The following is a 20,109-nucleotide window of genomic DNA, read 5'->3' as shown; positions in this document are numbered from 1 at the left end:
GAATGCCGAAATAAGGTAATATAGACAATAATTCTTTCTGTTGTGCTTCGTATCCATCCTTTATGGACCATTTTGTGGCCAATATGTTTGAACCCCCCCTCTTCTGCCATCTGTTTCTGCTTTGTCCCTAGAAAGATTTTTCCATGATAGTGAGAAATCCTCAAAGAGATAATGTATTTAGAAATTATGCAAGGAGCAGAAACTATCGAGCACATTTATGATAGAGAATGTAAAATGATAGAGATTGAACATTCTGATGGGTCTATATCATCCCACTGCCTACATCTATTATAGCATGTTTCAGTTAGCACTAGCGTTTCAACAAGAGTGAATATTCCAAAAGAGGAGGTTGTGGTGAAAATGCAGCAGCTTTTCTCATAACTAGAGTGGGTTAAGAAACTTCTGAAATGTAAGTTTTCCAGCACTCAGCAAATAAATTTGGCATTAGTTTGTAGACGTGCTTCACCAGTATATATGTGACAATACATTCATCTGAATTAAATGTTAATGTTTATACTAACACAGTGAAGAGGAATATTATCAAATAGACACATTCTTGCCTGAAGTCAGCAGAGGTAATACTGCAGTTGTATGCAACTTTCACAAAACTGTGTTAATCTATTTTTCCGATTTCACTTCAGTTTTTTTGTGTATATGAAACTGTCCAAATAACCCCTTTCGCTTAACAGAAGCATATGGCAGAGAAAATCCTTGAAGATAGACTTGGCTCTTTCACTGTGGAAACGCAGCTCTGGTGAATTAGTGAGCCTGATGTTATTAGAGAGAGAAATTACCAGGAGAGGGAGGAGACTAACTTGGGAGTTCTTCATATCAACTAAGACTGTGTACAGGTGCCTAAGGGAGTATTACAACTTCGAGAGCTACTCTAGAATAGCCACAAAGATGAAAAAAGGTGTAAGAGATGAGCAGAAGTGATTCTCTAGTCTTTTCTCCCTCCATGCTGCTGCCATGGCTTGAAAAATGGGGATGCGATAAATGCAGCCCTGTGCTATCTTCAGAAGTACTGTGTACGCAGTTAGGCTGCCAAATCTTTGCTATCATGTGCTTCGGTTTTTGGCTATTTAAAAAGTGTGAGTGATCTTAGAAGTTCCTGTGGCAAGAATTAACTCTCTTTTCCCTTGTCTATTTTTGAGACCAAGAGGATGTTGGTTGAAAAAATGGGTCGAGAAGCTGTGGAACTAGGTCACGGTGAAGTGAATATCACAGGGGTAGAAGAGAATACCCTGATAGCCAGCCTGTGTGACCTCTTAGAAAGGATATGGAGTCACGGTCTGCAAGTCAAACAGGTGAGTGGCAGAGCACGCTTTCCTCAGGTCACGTTATGCTCTTCCTTTCTGTGCTCTCAGATACCTTTTGTGTGTATGTAGACATGGTGAAATACTTGTGTGTCTCCCCAGCCTTTTTTTTATGTCAGTTACTGCCTCCTTCCTGGCTCTACTTTTTGCTCTGGCGTATGTGTAAGTGCACGTGTAGATGTGGTCCAAGGATGATTTCTTGGAAGACTTTCTGTCCATTTAACCTGGGGTTTTTGTTTGGTGTAGTTTGTGTGTTGTGGTTTGGGGTTTTTTTTAATAGGAAGGTAAATAAAACTGTTCATGTGTCCTTAATACATTAATGAAGTTGCACAGGCTGTAAGGCAGCATCTGCTAAAGGTGCTGTCAGTGGGATATGCTATGGGGAATTTATTTTCATGAAGGATAGTTTAGTTTTTAAGAGCAAAACTCTTGCTAGCTTGGCTCTTTCTGAATGACGTATGGGTAGTTAAGTGATGTTTAGAAGATCACTAGTTAGAGGTGCTGTTTTCCATGTAAAATTTGTAATTGTTTTTGTGCTCTTCTTGTTTGTGGGACTAGATGAAGTGGAAGGCCTTTATCCTTTCCTCCTCCTTCATACAAATGAATGGCAAGGAAAGCAAGGATTATAACATTTTTTTTACAAGAATGGGCAGAATAAATGTACGAAATCCAGTCCCCTAATTCAGTATCTCTGTTCTCGGCTCCCAAGTGCCAGTATTTAAATCTGCTCTTCTTCAAACCGTCAATCAGTTCTTTATGTGAAGATTTATCATGTGATTCTTTCCCTTTCCTCTTGTATATCACTTAGGATAGAAGCTGTACTGCTTTCGTCTTAGAAGACAGAGCATCAGTATACTCTGCTTCAACTCAGATTCGGGCCTCTCAGACCACCAGACGGCCAACCCTACATAAGGTTAATGCTTTGGACTGATTGCAGATGTTGGCAAACAGAGCTGAATGGTGGAGTAAATATAGCGGTGGAATATAATAGAGGCCTGATGGAGGAATACAGTGCATCTCACGTTAGGATCCACAGTTAAAAAAAAAAAAGCACCAGCAGTTTTCTGTGTGCTCTGTCCTTCATTAAATATGCAAAAGCCTGCTGTTTTACATCAATTTATTTTTCAGTCGTGAGCCAAGCAATACCCTTCTTTCTCAGCTGACTATAGTCATGAGGCTGGCTTTCCTTCCACCAATCCCTGCTTTTACCTCTTCCCTGCTGATGAATCCTGGTAGTCCTACATTAGCTACCTACTGATTCTTCGATGTGCAGAGTGACTCCATGCCTTCCTTTGCCCAGAGCAATGCAGGAGAATTGTCACATGTAGGGTCTAGTGACAGAAGTAGCCTGAACTTTCAGAGGGCCTTGGTGACTCCCTTGCCCGTTCTCTGTCCCGCCGCTTTCCTTAGGCTGTCTTCCTTTCCCTTGCAGGTAGAGCTTGCATCATCGTTGCTATTGGGTGAAGTTAAAGGGGAGTAACGCGATGATAGAGGAAGCGGGCAGATAGATACTGCATGAGTTCTTACGTTCATCGTGATCGATGACATCTGTTTGCTGCAGGGTGCTTGCTTTGCTGCTTTGTGTGATCTGTTGCGGTTCTCCTTGCCGTGGCAGCTGGCTGCTGAACACTAGACTGTGTGTGCCTGTGTGTGTTCATTGAGTTGTTTTGGATGTGATTGTTCCCTGGTTGAATTTTTCATGCTCTCTTTTTTTATAAGACTTGCTGTTTTGGCTTTCCATGCTGGATCTGTCAGGTATACACGAGGCACTGAGCTTCTCTGGATTTTTCTGTATCTTCGCTACTGAATGCGTATTTTGACTAGATTTCTGTCAACACAGATGTTGCAGACACTCTAGGCTTTATCTTTTGCAGGAATGGCACTTCTGGAATAATCTCTCATGGGCACTAGTTCTTTATATCAACTGAAGTGCTTAGAGATGTTTAAAGATAGGGTTTCTTAAAAATATTTCAATCATAATTACTGCACCTCTAGGAAGGCACTTAAGTGATTTTAGGTGACATTGATAGTACTGAATTGACAGCTGTTGCTTTACAGTTACGGTTTCTTTCTGCCCAAAGTTGTAAATAAAATTATGGCTTTGTAACATGACTTTTTCTGAAATGCAGAATTGCTAAATCTTTGCTGAGATTAATATAGTAATTTAGGCAGATGATAAATAATACTATTTTATTTCCTCTGTAAGTAATTCCAAATAATGTGCTGGAGAGCCCCTGTTCAATTACTGCTGCTTTTCTGTGGCTTTGCAAGCTTTTGATTTATCATGCAGAATATTTCAGGATGAAATGATTTCAAGAATCTTTTTAGTTTGTTAGTGAAAGATTGAATGTGTAGAGCTGAAGCATTCTTGCTGATAAGCTTTCACTGTCCCACTTGTGCTTTGGCTTGTCTTACTGGGTTTGTCGTTATCCAAGCCCTTTGCCTGATGAAGTTGAAGGGGATCTTTTGAGGTTTTAAAAACTGGCAGTATGCATCTGTAGCCCTGAATTACCCTGAAGGGAACAGATGCACAGAGCTGGTCTGGGCATAAGGTGGTTTCCTCAGGCTGGCTCTGGGTCTCTTGTCCTTTCACTGCTGGAGAGGCTGGGAGAAAAAGACTCGTAGTACAGGTTACAGCCTCAGATGTGGAACTCTACTGACACATAATGTTTTACAAGCTTTTAAATGTTTTCTTGTCGTGTTAATGAACTATGAGGAATGAAGTTCAATTGACTGTTACCAGAATCATTAGAGCCCGTAGCTTCGACTCCGTTTTCTTTTTCAACCTCTGTACAGCTCTCAAGCATCTCGTTTTTCATTTTCACCAATGAGTTTATAGGGAGAAAAATATTTAAAGCAAGTTTTTTTCAGTGGTGATTTAAACTTTTTTAAATTCAGCTGAGTGATTTTTTTTTTTTAAATTATTATTATTTTTTAATTTTAGGGAAAGTCTGCTTTATGGTCTCATCTATTACACTACCTAGAAAATAGACAGCGGAAAACTACATCAGGCAGCTTCAGTACCTCAGGTAAGATTGGCTTCCACTGGAAGATGATGATAAATAACTTTGAGTAAGAGCTGCCTGCAGATTTGCACCATGCAGAGATTGTTTTCTGGAAGTAGCCTTCATTCAGTATGACTGAGCCAAGTATTCTATCTGCTAGAGATAATTCTCTCGCATATTAATATATGAACCTGGTGTGTTGCCCCAATATATTTTGTGAAAAATAAACTTGTTGTTTGGATTGAGTCCACTTGTTTGGGTCTGAATATCTGATGTTTTAAAGATAGGCTTTAAAATGGATTGCTCTGATAAACCATCCTCCATATGACACATAGTCACTGCATGACTGGCAAAGCATATTATGTTAAGGATGGGGATGGAAAACAAGAACAAGCATATAAAACTGTGCTGTACATTCCTGAAGTTTTACATTCTTTCTTGAAAAACAACTGAGTTTATGGTTTAAAAGAAAAAGACATTCTAAAAAACACAAAAACCACTGAAGAAACAAGTTTTAAATATCAAGTATCGCAGTAAAAGTATTATTGCACATAAGATCCACTGATAACCTGCTCTAAGGTTATTAATGTAATTTTTAAACACTTGCTTCTTGCATCACGTGGGGGCATAGGGTGTAACTGGAGAGAACAATGGGGTCTGGGGAGGTGGTGGCTGCCTCTTTTTTTTTAAAGTTGCTGTAGGCAAAGAGCTGAGCATTACTAACATGCACAAGGTCCTGCAAGCAGCTGAAACCAAAGATCTGGAAAGATTTGTCCTGAATGTCTCTTGGTCCAGAGTGGTTTTGCATATCAGACTGAAATTAGAATCAGTTTTGTGCCTTCTAACTTAAGATTGAGGGCAGAGATTGCATTTAACGTTCAACTTGATTCTGGAATGGAATTTTAAAGGAAAGAGGAATAATATTGCTTAAAAAACCCAAAATGTGCTATTTTAAGAAGAAATGGTGTTACAGGAGCATGCGAAGTGATAGATAAATTAAGTGTACGATGTGTGGTGTACTGAGTAAAACGTGTTGAACACTGTTTTCTGGTGTCAACAGTGCCAGTCAGTTTTACTATGCAGAAAGAGAACCGTCTCAAGAAAATTAGTACTTGATTAGTATACGTCTTAAGCCATTTGACGTCATACCAGTTTCAGCTGAATCTAAGCTCATGGTTGTGTTAATGCCCAGCCTGTGCTGATCTGCATAACCATCTGTGTAGCATATTAGATTTTCATGTCATTTGAAGTCAAAATATGCCACAATATCTTCACAAAGCAGTGAGTCAGCAGTGATGCAAGAGTGCAAGTCGGTGTTAATTCACCTTTTTTATGTTGATTTTAAAATCTTTAGATGGATTTCTTCTAACAAGAGATTCTGTTCTCCTGAATCTAGGAATACTTCTTGATTCAGAACGGAGAAAGTCTGATACCAGTCCAGCCATGTCACCTCTTAGAATCTCTCTCATCCAGGATATGAGGTGAGTTTAAACTGTTAATACCAACCCGGGAGACCCCGGGACTTGCATGCTTGTTTGTGTGTATGGTGTGTACCATACAGAAAAGTCTGTGTTGCCTGTAGTGGGGAGGATGTGGGGAAGGAACCCGCAGAACTGTTTTAAAGTAGGTAGTATTACTTTACAATATCTAGCAGACTTTTCATTGACCTTCACAAAAACATATTTCATAGCAAGGAGTTCTCTGTCACAGTAGAAATACCCTGACCCAGTTTTCATCTTTTTTTTTTTTTTGAGTTTCTGTATTATTTCCACAGAAATGTGTGTGTAGCGTATGTGTTTTCCCACTCATTGCCAAGTTGGCTGCGTAGCTCTGAGCTTATTCTTGCTTCGGTGAAGAATGAGTTTACCTAACATTGAGTACTGTAGTGTGAATGAAACTGTAACTTCTGCTCGGTGCCTTTTCTGCAGTACCTCAAAAGGCAATATGAAGAACTTCTAAACTGAATTAGTTGTGAAAGGATTTCCCTTTCCTCCTTCTCCTTACCAATATCTAAGTTTTTCAGTAGAAAGGAGTGAATCAAGGATTTTCAAGGGACATGCTTGTCCTTTTAAAACATACACTTGTGTCTTATATGCAAGAGAAGCTACTACTGAGCGTGCAAAGCTGGTATTTAATTTTCCAAAGCACTTAACCCTAAATATTGCGGTGACAAGGTCCAGAGTGATTTTTAAGTCATGTGAGGCAATGGGTCTGGTTTAGAATTTTGTAAATAGGGAGCTGCATCGCAGATATTTCATTTTCAAGCTCTTAATCTTTCTGAGCTAGGTATGCAGGGAGTTCAGGTAGTACTGAATATTAAGGTGATCATGTCTCTTTTTACAATAGTTTGCCTGATATTCTGCATTCTTGACAAAATATCTTTTTCAGCCTAGCTCGCTTTAAACGAACTGTTTTACTTTGAAAATACGGGTCAGTGTCTTTTCTTTCTATCTTTCTTTCTTTTTTGTGTGGTTTTTTTTTTTTTTTTTTTTTAAATAAGCTTATTGTCCTTATCTTACAGATATGAAATCTGTTTATACACAAGTAACAGAATTGTAGTGGTTTTTTTTTTTTTTTTTTATTCCAGGCATATCCAGAACATCAGTGAAATCAAAACAGATGTTGGCAAGGCCAGAGCCTGGGTTCGTCTCTCTATGGAGAAGAAGTTGCTCTCTAGGCATCTAAAACAGCTGCTTTCAGATCATGAACTCACAAAGTAAGATAGTTTATCTTGGGCAAAGCTTTTAAAAAAATTAAACCTGTTTTGTTGTTCGACTTCAAAAACGTAGAAGTAACTATTCTTCCAACCGCTTAGCAGTGTGCAAAAGGAATAGAACAAACCTGCCTTCCAAGTGTGTCTCTGTACCTGCCTATCACCTGCTTGGGAGTATGATCCAGTGCTGGTGTTCCTCAGGAACAGAACCAGTTCTGTCAGCTGAGACTGTCTGCAACTTTGAGGTGAAATTGTCAAAAATTGCTAAGGAGTAAATGAAACAGGGTTTAAGTCTAAATGCCACTATTTTGCTGAGTCAAGCTTTTTTTCTTGGCCTCCTTTCTGTAACGGAGGGATGTTTTGTTTTCCTTGGATGGTTTGTGTGTTTTTGCAATGCATAGCAATGAGCAGCTTACGTCCCGGTTGCAGTTCTGTCGTGACATGAAGAGGCACATCCAGATGCGCTCCTGTGTCTCTGGTTAGTGTGACTCAGTGTCTGTTCCTCAACTTCTCACTTCGGTCTCCAAATCTGAGACATTCTTGTTAATCCTTTCAATGACGTGTAAAATAATCAGATAAACCACACCAGCAGTTGATTTTTTTTAAGAGAGCAGGTGAATGTTGTTCATGCAGTACCTTGAAGGTGAGTAGGAAGGCTGTGATGGTCAGTTTTTGCACCTCATTTTTGGGTAAGAAGCTCAAGATGAGATCTGGTAATGTTTTGGTATTTTCAGACATGATTGTGCATGTCTCTGTCAAACTGTCTCAGCTTTGTCCTCTCCTCCTACACAGTAAAGGTTTTGTAGTTATAGCCTGCTTAAGAACATAAGGTGTATCATTTTTGTAATAGTCAGATATCTGCTATTACGATCCATGTTTTTTGTTTTATTACTTCAGAACATTTCAAAATGTGGCTTTGAATTCCTTGTATGTGAAGTAAAAAACGTATTAAAAGACCCAACCATTGAGATCCAAAACACTATTTAAAAAGTCGTTGTACTATAGGAAGAAAATGGGAGAAGTATATAAAGTATAAGGGGGAGGAGGATGTGAGTAAAAACTGAGGACTTAAATCTGCAGAGAGTTCCAAATACCACTGGTTCAAACTCTGTCCAGAGTGCTCTGAGCTAGTGCTTCTGGTAAGTGTACATCTTGAAGGGCAAAAGGAGAAATGCTCAGCACAAGGAGCTATTTACTTAGTGATGTCCAGAGCACGTGTATGTTAGATTAACTCTGTAAACATAAATAATTACTTTGTAAATAGTTTCACAAATCAGAGTACAGGCCAAATTTAATACCAATTGTTTTATGAGTAGCAATTTGAGATTTATTTAGTATAACTTAAACAATATGGAAGTATAAAAAAGCAGAACCTTTATTTAGTATATCCGCGTGAAAGAAGTTGAAGGTTTGTGCAGTGTTGCAATCCTGGCAGAGTTTGCAACCCAGTGAAAGGGAGCAGTAGGACTTTAGGCCGATTTAGACTACCCCAAACCTTACTTTTGAGGAGTGGGAAATAAGGTGAAATATTGGACTGATGCACTCGGGAGACTTCAGACTTGCAGAGCATTGACATACCTTGGGACATTAAATACTGTTGGCTCTACCAGTATCACTTTTCACTTGTAATCGCTTGCACGTTTGTCATAATTTACCTAATAAATATGCACAATAGAAAACATTTCACTGAAAGCACCTTGTTCCTGTGATTAGATTATTTGTTTTGCTTTGTCAGAAAACTCTACAAGCGTTATGCATTCCTCCGCTGTGATGATGAGAAAGAGCAATTCTTGTATCATCTCCTATCATTCAACGCTGTGGATTACTTTTGCTTTACCAATGTTTTCACAACAATCTGTAAGTATTTGCTTTCTCTGGCACTCTGTGTTTCCAGATTATGTTGAGTCCTTATTCAAAATTCTAAACAGGTCTGAGCAACATGCCTTCATGTAGTTGTTCTGCTTTCTTCCTGGTATCCGCCTGTGTGTGCTGTATCCCTATTTCTGTGATCCTGTCTGGTGGGCACTTGTGTCTCTCTGTCGCTTTTCTTTCGAACTTGGTGAAACACACAGCTTTAATCCTTTCAGTTGGGGGAGACTGAGCAACAGAAAATTTTGTGTTGGGCTCATTTGCATCGTACTAAGCAAGAACAGTGTGGATTGTTCTTTATCAGGGTAAGAATATTAACACATGCTGGGAGCTGAAAACAAACTTTCCCTTTGTCATGCTCAGCCTACTTTGCCACATCTCTGAGTTTGGGATAACGCACTGATGGCTGCATCAGAAGTCTGCAACATGTTGAAGTACTTCTTGTTTGTTTGTTTGTTTGTTTGTTTTGAAAAAGATGGCTTAGAGAAAATTCTAACCCGTGTTGCTAATGCTGAAATGTGTTACAGGGTTCTCAGGCATTTGTGTGCCTGCTGCCCCGGGGCCTCACTAGTAAAGCAGAGTAAGGAAAGGCTTCAGCAAGGCTCACAGAGTTGGAGGTGGGGGTGTGGAAGGACCCCCGTGGCCCCGTGGTAGGGATACAGGAGGTACCCTTGATGTTTGTGTGTATGAAGGTCAAAGGAAACAGATGTCTAAGCCAAATAGGTTTTGGTCTTGTGGGCAAGTTCTGGACACTGCTGAAATCTGGTCTGCTGGATGTGGTTAAATCGTCAGTTACTTTCAGACTAACAGCACAGAAACTAAAAGGGAAACATTTTAATTCATTCTTAAATGCTACAGTCATCAAGCTTTTAAGAAAATCCAACCACCAAATGCTTTCTCGAGGGCACTGACAGCTGAGAAGACATTGATGGAGTAATGTATTAAACGCCTCAGCTGAAAAGCCCGAACTGTAATCCACTTATGCACTATAAAAGAAGGGCAGATTGCCAAGAAGCACAATGGCCGTTCAGATAATGGGATTTTGTTAGAAAGTTTGGTTAATAGGGGGCTGTGCATGAGATGCTAGGCGGTTGAGAGGACATGCATTTCCTCAGGAGCACGTGCCTGCGGAGCCAGAGAAGGCGGTGTAACTCAGGTGTTACTGTGCTGAATTAGTCACTGGTAAACCAGGAGACCAGAAAGTGTTTGAGCATGTACGTGGTGCCAGTTAGAGGGGAAGAAAGTTAGTTCTTTTTAAAATCAAGAAGTCTTACAGGCAGTGTAACTAAGAGCAATGTGGTGCAGGGAAACTTGCAGCGTTCTAGTGTATTTTCACTGAATTTGTTCAGCCACGGTAGCAAATGCTGCTGCAAGCAAGTGCTGCGAACAGAGGCTTCGGTTAGGAACTGAGTGGGAGTTGGTGTTAGTTGTGTAGGGCGTTTACATGCACAAACAAAAGCAGGCAGGAGGTTAGGGGGTGAACACTGAGTTGCATGCGGAGCTACACTATGGTCCTGGGTACATGAATATTCTCTCTTCCTTGTTTCTAAGCTGGGGACAAGTAACCATCTTCATGGCATGTTTTGAGGCTGGTAAATGAAGAATTATTATACCCGTGTGAAGGCATTATTCCATCCATGTTTCTTTTTTCACTTGACAGTGTTTTGCTATCAGCTCTGCTTCTTAATGACTGCTCTGTGTACACTTCCTGATTGTCAATCAGTGCCTAGTGCAAGCGTTAGCATAATTAAGTAGCAGATCTGATGATGTTTTAACATTTCTTGGTACTGCAGTGTTATTTTGTGACTTATCTTTTTGCCCTCTCTTCATTCAAGAGGCTACATAATTATCCTTCATTTTTGAACTGTTGTGTCTTCTTGTGTTTACAGTGATACCATACCATATATTGATTGTTCCTAGCAAGAAGCTTGGTGGCTCAATGTTCACAGCCAATCCGTGGATCTGTATCTCGGGAGAACTGGGTGAAACAGGAGTCCTGCAGATTCCCAGGAATATATTAGAAATGACATTTGAGGTTTGTATTGCTTGATACAAAAAACGCTTTGGATGTTCTGGTTTCTGAGTTTGAAATTCTCCCCTTGCTGTACCATTTTGGCGTACATTTCATGTCTTTAGTTTATAAGGTTAGTCACGAATGCTTCCTTTGCCTGTACATTGCAAATTTAATCTGTATTTAATAACATGCAGAGCAAAATGACCTAGTACAAGGATGGACAAGAGTGTCTTTATATTGCAACTTTCTGCTGTAATGGTGGGAGGTGTCATATCCTCCTCTCTTGGAAACAAAGAAATGATTCTGCTCTGATTTTTGTGTGTGTGTGCACTCATTGGGTAAATTTGATTGAAATATCTAGTTCAACTGATGTTTTCTGCTGACCAAAATAGTATTTAACAAAACAAAACAAATAAACAACCAAATAGAGAAATCTACCCCTAAAAAACACAGAACCAATTGTGCAGTCAGAAAAGGAGAACTGCGTTTCCGTTTCCCTGTCTGAGCGTGTTCTCTGATAGTTTACCCCTTCAACATGCTGCTCTTCCAGTTCGCTCTGACAAACTCTTCGTTTGATTTGCAGTGCCAGAACCTGGGAAAACTGACCACAGTGCAAATAGGACATGATAATTCAGGGCTATATGCCAAGTGGCTAGTGGAATATGTTATGGTCAGAAATGAAATAACAGGGCATACTTACAAGTAAGTATCATCTTGACATTTCCTGTTGGGTAAGTAGAATTTCTGCAAGGAGCTGGCACAGTAGGGCTTGCTTGGTTGGAAAGGTCGTACCTCCTGGGACACTGTGTCTACAGTTGCCACTACCTGAAGGCATAGAAAGCTCATTTGGCTTCTGGCATTAAGCAAGTCCTGATTCTTACAAAATTAAACAATTTAACTTTGCAGATGCTCATGTCTAGCCTGAAAACATCGGTGGAGATGATGAGTTGACTGTTGTGCATTTTAAAATTAACCTGTCTTTAGCCCAAGGAAGAAGTAGCAAGTTAGAGCTTGTTACTTACTAAATATGGCTGGTATTTTATATTAAAGCTGAGTGCTCTAGGAGTTAAAAAGAGAGACCTTTGGACACAAGCTGGAACACAAAGGCTTCTTGAGTGTTAGAAACTAGATAGGGAAAGTAAGGAATGAGATTTACGGTAAGAATTACATTCATTTGTGTTTGGTACAGCATAATTTGATGCCCTGTCCTCTGTTTAGCGAAACTGTCAGTCTCACACGGATGACACGTTGGTGGATAAGTCCACTCAGTTCTCCATGCCAGTTTGTCTGTAATTAAATGAAGAGGCAAGATTCTATTTTTGGATGCTGTTCAGTTTTCTGATTAAGCTCATTAATCTGACATCAGCGTTGGTTCATAGCAAGTGATAATGAGCCAGTGAGCACGTGTGCTTTCTAGCGTCTGATTTAATATCCCAATTTCAGTAGATGCATTGGTGTTTTGACATTTAAGGACACGTTTGTTTGTTGGGGGCTTTTTTTGTGGCTGGCTTGCTATGTGATGTATTCAGTGAAAACATAAGCGTTTTCACCACCAATCTGTAGTGTGTAGTAGGTCCTCCCCTTCTACCTCTTTCTCCTCTCAGCCCTCAAATCTTGACTGTGTATAGGACACAATAAAATCTGCCTCTGTTCACTTTGCATGTCATCTAGTGCAACGTTTAGCACAAACTTTGAACAGAAAAGTTGTTTTACTTTTGCTCCCTCTGCTGGCAAAAGCCAAACCGAAGGCTTTGTTGCTAGATGAGTGGAGTATTTCTGATAATTGTACCAGCAGAATCTGAGTTTCAACTGCAGTTGAAAGCCTTTGGCATGGAATTTAATCTGTGTGGAAGGACTTGATCCACGTATCTCCTTTATGTTCTTAGGTTTCCCTGTGGAAGGTGGCTTGGAAAGGGAATGGACGATGGCAGCTTAGAGAGGGTCCTGGTGGGAGAGCTGCTGACTTCCCACACCGAGGCTGACGAGCGGCAGTGCCGAACCCCTCCTTTGCAGCAGTCACCGAGCATGATTAGAAGATTTGTCACTATATCACCAAACAATAAGCCAAGTGAGTGGTGGGGGATGTCTTGTGCTGTTCTGCGTCAGAGAGCAGCTTGCAAACAGAAATGTAGGTTTTCTTGTATTTTAGAACTGTAGCTTGGAGAAGACCCGTGAAACTCACTTAGCTCACCCCCCTGCTCAAAGTCCAGCTAACATCTGAATTACAATCCTGAGCAACATGTTCTATCTACTCAAGTTTTGAAAGTCTCCAAGTATGAAAGGAAGGCAACTCTGGACTCCTAATCCAGTGCTTAACTGCCCTAGTGGTGTTTCCTTTATTCTTGTCCTTCATCTCTGGAATGAATGCTGTGGAGGAAAGTAGAAATTTGCTGACCTGTCTCTATCCTTCATGGATCAAAAAGCTTGCTGGTGGTTTCTGCTCATGGACTTTAGTTTTTTATTGAGAGCCCTGTTCTGAGGTTGTCTTATTCCTGCTAGATCAGGTGATTACTTTGTCCCCAAGCATGCTTGAGTTTGCAGTGAAACCATCACAGGATGCCCAGATTTGGTAGTCCTAATCAAAGCACAGCTCCTTTTCTTAGCTTTGGGTCCTGGTATAAAAATGTGCATAATATGTAAAAATGCTTTCCACCTGTTGTTGTGTTATCATAGAAACATTTAATTGTTTTGGTTGAAAAAGATCTTTGAGATGATTGAGTCCAACTGTTAACCCAGCAGTGCCAGGTCACCACTAACCATGTCCCTAAGTGCCACATCTACACGTCCTTTAAACAGCTCCAGGGATGGGGACTCCACTGCTGCTCTGGACAGCCCGTTCCAGAGCTTGACAACCCTTTCAGTGAAGAAATTTTTCCTTATATCCAACCTAAACTTTCCCTCGCTGCTTGAGGCTGTTTCTTCTTGTCCTGTCGCTTGTTCCTTGGGAGAAGAGACCAACCCCCACCTCACTACAACATCCTTTCAGTTGTAGAGAACAATAAGGTCTCCCCTGAGCCGCCTTTTCTCCAGGCTGAACAACCCCAGTTCCGTCAGCTGCTCCTCATAGGACTCGTGCTCTGGACCCTTCACTAACTTCATTGCTCTTCTTTGGACACCGTGTTGAAACACCACGGTGTTAACTTTGATATAAAAACAAGCCGTCTCCATTTCTGCCTCCACAGTAAATAAAAGTAGAATTAGATTTCTATTACCCACGGTCCAGCATCTCTTCACTAACGGTGTGATTCATGCTGGTTCATCTCTTCTCTTTTTGTGGTATGCCTTCTTCCTCCTGCACAGGTCGTTCCTAAAGCTGTTACAGAGTGATTGGATGTGTTTGTATTTTGCAGAATTAAATACTGGTCAGATACAAGAAGCTATTGGTGAAGCTGTCAATGGTATTGTCAAGCATTTCCACAAGCCAGAGAAGGAGGTGAGGAGTTGCTGTCCCTGTAGTGGCACTATGGTCTTAAAACTCTTATTAGTAAGCGTTGGAGAATATGTAACACAAATAACTAAACTGAATGAACAGCGTCTGTCTGAAAAGTCCTTAAGTGGAGCAGAAATGAGATACTGAGACTACACTGCTGGAGTAATGCATCCTCAGGTACCTCAGTTCTGCTGCGCACTAAAGCATTCTGTTAAATGTTAACATTCTGGTACTGGAACCCGTGTGAGCCAGATCCTGCCAAGGATTCTACCTGTACCACTGTTGCCTCCTGTTTAGTGTTTTTCTGGATTAACTGACATTGTACATCTACATTGAGTACTGAGTAGTTTGGGCTTTTTTGTGCCTGCTTTGCATTTTCTTTGCTGCTTAAAACATGAAACCCCACGGGCCACTTTAAAACAAACAAAAAGAAGAAACAAAGGCCCACGCCCCCTCACTGCAAGTGCAGCAGCAGTGCTCTCAGAAGACTCTGCTAGGCTTCTACGTTACGAATGGAATCATCTTAGCTGGCACAGCCATTATTTCCTGAAACAAACTTCAGAAGTATGCCTCTGTGCCACCAGCACAGTCCAGCCCTTGTGAGCCGGAGCGGTGCTGGCTCCTCTACAGATATCTCTTGAAAGTCAAGAATTTTTTACAAATAAGTCCTCCCATTCCCTCTGCACCTATCTGTTCAAAGTTCAATACAGCATGGCAAATTCGTATACAATATAATTCATATATAATTCGATATAATTCTGCTTGGTGATCACATTTACACAGTAATCTCAAGTGCTCATGCACTGGCTTTGCAAAGTAGAATTTACCATTATGTTCTAAAGAAGAATTCGGGGGGTTTCTGAGGTTTAAAAATTGCATTAAATGTTGTTTCTGTTGGTAAGAAGTCTGAGACACCTGCTACAGTGTACCGGTGATCTTTATTAATTAAAATATTTTCTTCTTTTGCTAACTTTCTGTACACTGGTCATTATTGTAGGTAAAACCTGAACAGTGATCTTTATCTTGGCCTTTTTGTGGCTTTATCTGGGGATGGTGAGGCCCCGGGACTGCTTTCTTTGGCCTCATTCTTAGAGTTCGAGACGCTTTTGAACGCTCAGGGCTTGTGAAAAAAGGACCATCCTGTCTGGGGCCACTGTTTGACAGTAGACTGTAACTTTGGGCATCTCTATGTAAAAAATGGTTTCAGTGACAGATGCATGAGAGAGTTTTGTGTCCCGGACTTCCAGACTAAGAAGTGTGAGTGCTTTCTGTGTGTGCTTGGCAGAGAGGCAGTCTGACGCTGTTGCTGTGTGGAGAAAGTGGACTCGTCTCAGCTCTGGAGCAAGTATTTCAGCATGGATTTAAATCACCAAGACTCTTCAAAAATGTCTTCATTTGGGACTTCTTAGGTAAGTGGGAGGAATAAATACCTGTTTGTGACTTTGAAATATATCCATCTGTGTTCCTTACCATTGCCACTGGTCTCAACTGGCGTGAGCAGTGTACTTCTTGGAGGTGTCTTGGCAGCTGAAGTGCTGTAAGAGCTCTTACCTCCTTGTGCTCTTGAGAGAAAGAGCATCTGTCTTCTGCCAAAGCTGACACTGTACTTAATACAGTAACTGGACTTTGTCCTTCTAGTGGTAACAGTGTAAAACAAATTTCATTGGTGAGGTAGAATTATTTAAATAAGGTGGTAAATCGACATATGGTAACCTTGTTCTTAAGTGAGCATAGTGAAAGCACTAAATCATGCTTTTAAGAGGCTGCGTTGCCTTGTAAAGCACAACAGATGGATCTAGTGCTGTTGGTTCTTACTGGACATTGTAGTAAAGGGGGCATAAGCGTATATTTTTCACACAGTGGTTTAGATCCTTTGACGTTGAGCTAAATAAATCAACTGAATACACAGACACCTTTTAGAAAAGGAATTATTTTTACTGGTGTTTCTGTGTTTTGCATAGGTACTTTGTCCTCATTCTTCTCCTTATACCATCGTTCTAATGTACCTTCTCAAAATCCAGTAGAGAACCTCTTTAGCACTGTTCAGGGGGAAGGAAGTGGAATATGAGCATCACGTAGCCTTACGAATTTCTAAGCATGCTTAAAGGGAAAACATTATACTGAGGTGGTATTAAATTTAATCATCTAAATTTGAAGATCTTAGCGCCTAACTGTTTTATTCCAAGCACAGGAGAATGATATTTCAGATACTTTTGGGCTGCTCTGTGCACTAATGAAACTTCGCTATCTCCCACCATTTTTTAAGAAAAAGCACAAACATACTATGAGACTCTTGAGCAGAATGAGATGGTCCCAGAAGAGAACTGGCAGACAAGGGCTAGGAATTTCTGTCGCTTCATCACTGCTATCAACAACACCCCTAGAAACATTGGGAAGGATGGCAAGTTTCAGATGCTGGTGTGTCTTGGAGCCAGGTACAGAGAAACTTCTTTACTGGTGTTGTTATTACCGATGTTTTAATAAAAGGAAAAGGATGTTGTGTGTTAGTAGGGTAAAGCCACACAACTGGGGTTGTGCAGTTTGACTGTACTTATACAGTTCTTTGATGTAACTAAAGGAGGACGGAGTGAACCATGCCCTGACGGAGTTTTTAGGCATGTGAAATGTGGGAAATCTGATACACAAAACTAAGTATCCCGAAGGCTGAGCAGCTGAATCAAGAGAGAAAGGTGGTAGGTCGGTGTGAATCGCCTGCCTCTCATGCACTGCCCTCCAGCTCAGAAGAGCCAAACAGAAAAGTGTCCTCAGTGAGGCCTCTCCAGTGAATGGCTGGGTGGATCCCCCACCCGCCACTTGGCTGTCGGAGGAAAGCCGGGACCATCTAGGAGCCCCTTGACACAAAGGCGTGAAACAAGCCAGTGACTTTAGGCCTGCTGGGGACTTCAAGGCCTCCTGCGAACCGTATCTTTTGATGCGAGGGGTGGAAAGCCTAGAAACGTGTCTCACAGGGATGCTTCCTACTTCAGCTTTTAAATTCCACAGACAGTTACTGCCCTTTCAATGTCTTATAAAAAGTACGTGGAGAAGATGGTAGGTCTGTTTAGAAGACAAAAAATAAGAATCAGGTCAATGTAAATGAGAAATTAACTTGGCTTTGTTTTTATTTCCAAATTGCCACTTTGTCAGAGACCACCTTTTGCACCACTGGATCGCCCTGCTTGCAGACTGCCCGATTACAGCGCAGATGTATGAAGACATGGCACTGATTAAGGATCATACTCTTGTGAATTCTTTGATCCGAGTGCTGCAGACCTTGCAGGAGTTCAACATTACGCTGGAGGCTTCTCTTGTCAAAGGAATCGATATTTGACCGTTGTCCCGCAGGAAAAGCGATCTTTTCTAAAAAAGAAAAAAAAGCAACAAGGAGTGAATCTCAGTAGTATGCAAAAGTTCTGTCTGCCAGTACATTGTATCGTGAACTCGTTCATGGCCCTAAAATGCAACTTCGACTTTTCTTGAAGGAAACTCCAAAAATAGTACAGGCAAATGGATAGAAGCTGTAAACTCAATGTAAAAAAGAGGATTTTGGTATAAATCTATTTTAGAGTTTATTTGCTGATTTGCTTTTTACACACTTTCATGTGAAAGAGATAGAGATGAGTATTGTGCAGCTTATTTTAAAGCTGCAGTATTTCCTTGCCATAGAAGATGTGCAGTGAGCCTTTCAGCATTCTGTGAACTTGCCTTCAGATATGCTGTATGTCATAGACCCCAGTGTATACACTCCATTTCTGCTGAGAAGGTCGTTCTATAGTTTTTAAACTAATATTTTATATATTAACATTATTACCAACATTTGATTTTTAACGTATTGGTCATGTTTTGCTGCAAGGGAACTACAGATATGATGTGTGCTTTTTTTAATAGCTCCAAGGCACTGATTTGTCAACAAATCATTTTTTTCCTTTATTTTCGTTGTCAGTATTATTTTTAGTGAAATCTAGGAGACTGAACCATGAAATGTGCAGAGATCAAAGTAATATTTTTCATATTGGTACGTAATTGCACAGAAGAAATGAAGCATGTTTTTAACTGATGTTTTTTTTATTTATTTAACCTATCATTGTGTTTTGTAAGTCTGTCTTAAAAAATCTTCTAAATCTTCTACAGCTGGCTATATTATGTTGCAATTCAGAATTTATAGTGCAGCCCACTTAAATGAAAAACTCGGAATAATTGTTCATAACCCAGAAATGTTTCCACTTGAACCAGCCTTTTGAAGTGTGGTATATGGTTGCTGCTGGTAATTCTCTTAACTGCTAATAAAGAGGGACAGGAGTTCCCCAAGTGCCGGATAACTAAATAAAGATGTTTATGCCCCCACAAAATAACAATGGTATACCATACTAACAAACAGAAGGGTTTCTTAATTTTTCTGAAAAGGCAGTGAGTAGTAAGGATTTTTCTTTTCCTTTTGAATTAACATGATTTGAGTCCTGTTGTCCCTGCTGCCTCATGTGGGATGCTTTTGTTTTTAGCAAAGCAAGCTTGAGTCCACTTTACAATAAAACACAAACGTCTTGAAAGCTTAATTTATTAGAGATCTGGAACTCGGCAGATGCCTAAAGGCATCTGTGTTCATTTCAATCCTCTGTTAAAAACCCCTTTGAAATGAGTATGTGACTTAACGGGCTGATCGATCAGCACCACAAATTGCTGTACAGGAGTTCAGAGGTTTCCACTGGATAAACTGATCTCAGTATTGTCTCTCTTTTGAGAAGCAGAGCCCCAAGTTTTTTGGTTCATACAATGTTGTAGCACCTTTTCTCTACCTACAGCTTAGTCGCATCTAGTTTTATTTCCATAATTTATATCACATGTATTAAATTTTGGACTATTTTTACTTTTGTCCTATTTATTTCATTATTAAACTGGGAAGTTCCTTTGTCACTACTTACCAGAGCAAGATTCTTTTTTCATTTCACAGTAGCATTAGGAGGATGCAAGGGCGATGTCCAGACACTCCGCATGCTGGGTGGGTGTGAACTCTATCATAGTCTGGAGCTCACAGGAGCATTTCACAGAAGAATTTTGTGTGTGCAGGTTTGGTTTTATTGGTTTTTTTTTTCCAGCTTTGGAAGGGCAAAAGGAAGAGACATGTACTGTGTTCTAAGAATTTTGTGTATTCAATTTAGTATGTTGGGATAATCTTAATATGCTTGCCCCAAATTGCTTGTTTATGCATTAATAACAGCAAAAAAAAATTTAGAGTGCTTTCAGCTATGTTTAAGGTGGCTTTACTAGGCCTGTGTATTTCACAGGGACTGTGTCTACGTAAGAAAGGAGGATTGGATTAATTATTTTGACCGTAACGGATTAATTGATCCTGTTAAAACCCTATCTCTCATAGCATTAAGTATGGATTAATTTTATCTTGCATGAGGTAATTAATCCTGAATGAAGGTTCTTTTTATTGTTATTGTTATTTCTTTGGTTCACCTCGTGTAGCACGGTATCATGGGTTTAATGGCTTGCTGTAGTGTGGATCTTTTTGGCCTCGTGATAACAGTTAGCCGTGCCTGGGATGGTGGACCCAGGCCGGGGTTGCTGGTGCCTGGTGCTGGGTTCTAGCACTTGAGGGTGAAGCTGCCCATCAGTGACAGCACCCTGTGTGCTAGCCGTCCACATGCAAAAGGAGATGCAGAGGTCATCTTCCCAGCTCCTCGATTATTTTATTTTCACAGGAAAGACCACTTTGTGATAAACCCTTCCTCATTCTCTCACAGAGGGTCTCTGCTTAA

The 20,109-nt window shown here is 40.4% G+C and overlaps 1 protein-coding gene across 1 annotated transcript in view; it reads left to right on the top strand.

Annotated features, from left to right (window-relative positions):
• The window catches only part of DENND5A (DENN/MADD domain containing 5A), a 51,705-nt gene extending 33,549 nt beyond the window's left edge, over positions 1–18,156 (top strand). The window contains exons 12-24 of the mRNA XM_010144410.1: positions 1–15; positions 1,155–1,307; positions 4,261–4,345; positions 5,718–5,802; positions 6,909–7,037; positions 8,770–8,891; positions 10,793–10,938; positions 11,501–11,619; positions 12,804–12,985; positions 14,268–14,350; positions 15,633–15,756; positions 16,614–16,782; positions 17,495–18,156. The exon at positions 1–15 is cut by the window's left edge and continues 6 nt beyond it. Of these exons, the coding sequence (XP_010142712.1) occupies positions 1–15; positions 1,155–1,307; positions 4,261–4,345; positions 5,718–5,802; positions 6,909–7,037; positions 8,770–8,891; positions 10,793–10,938; positions 11,501–11,619; positions 12,804–12,985; positions 14,268–14,350; positions 15,633–15,756; positions 16,614–16,782; positions 17,495–17,678 (1,596 nt within the window). The 3' untranslated portion in view covers positions 17,679–18,156. The remainder of the gene's footprint in view (positions 16–1,154; positions 1,308–4,260; positions 4,346–5,717; positions 5,803–6,908; positions 7,038–8,769; positions 8,892–10,792; positions 10,939–11,500; positions 11,620–12,803; positions 12,986–14,267; positions 14,351–15,632; positions 15,757–16,613; positions 16,783–17,494) is intronic.
• Positions 18,157–20,109: the final 1,953 nt, after the last annotated feature.

This window comes from Buceros rhinoceros, unplaced genomic scaffold (genome assembly GCF_000710305.1).
Source record: "Buceros rhinoceros silvestris isolate BGI_N320 unplaced genomic scaffold, ASM71030v1 scaffold3611, whole genome shotgun sequence".
NCBI lineage: Eukaryota > Metazoa > Chordata > Aves > Bucerotiformes > Bucerotidae > Buceros > Buceros rhinoceros.
This window is presented reverse-complemented; position numbering and strand designations above follow the sequence as displayed.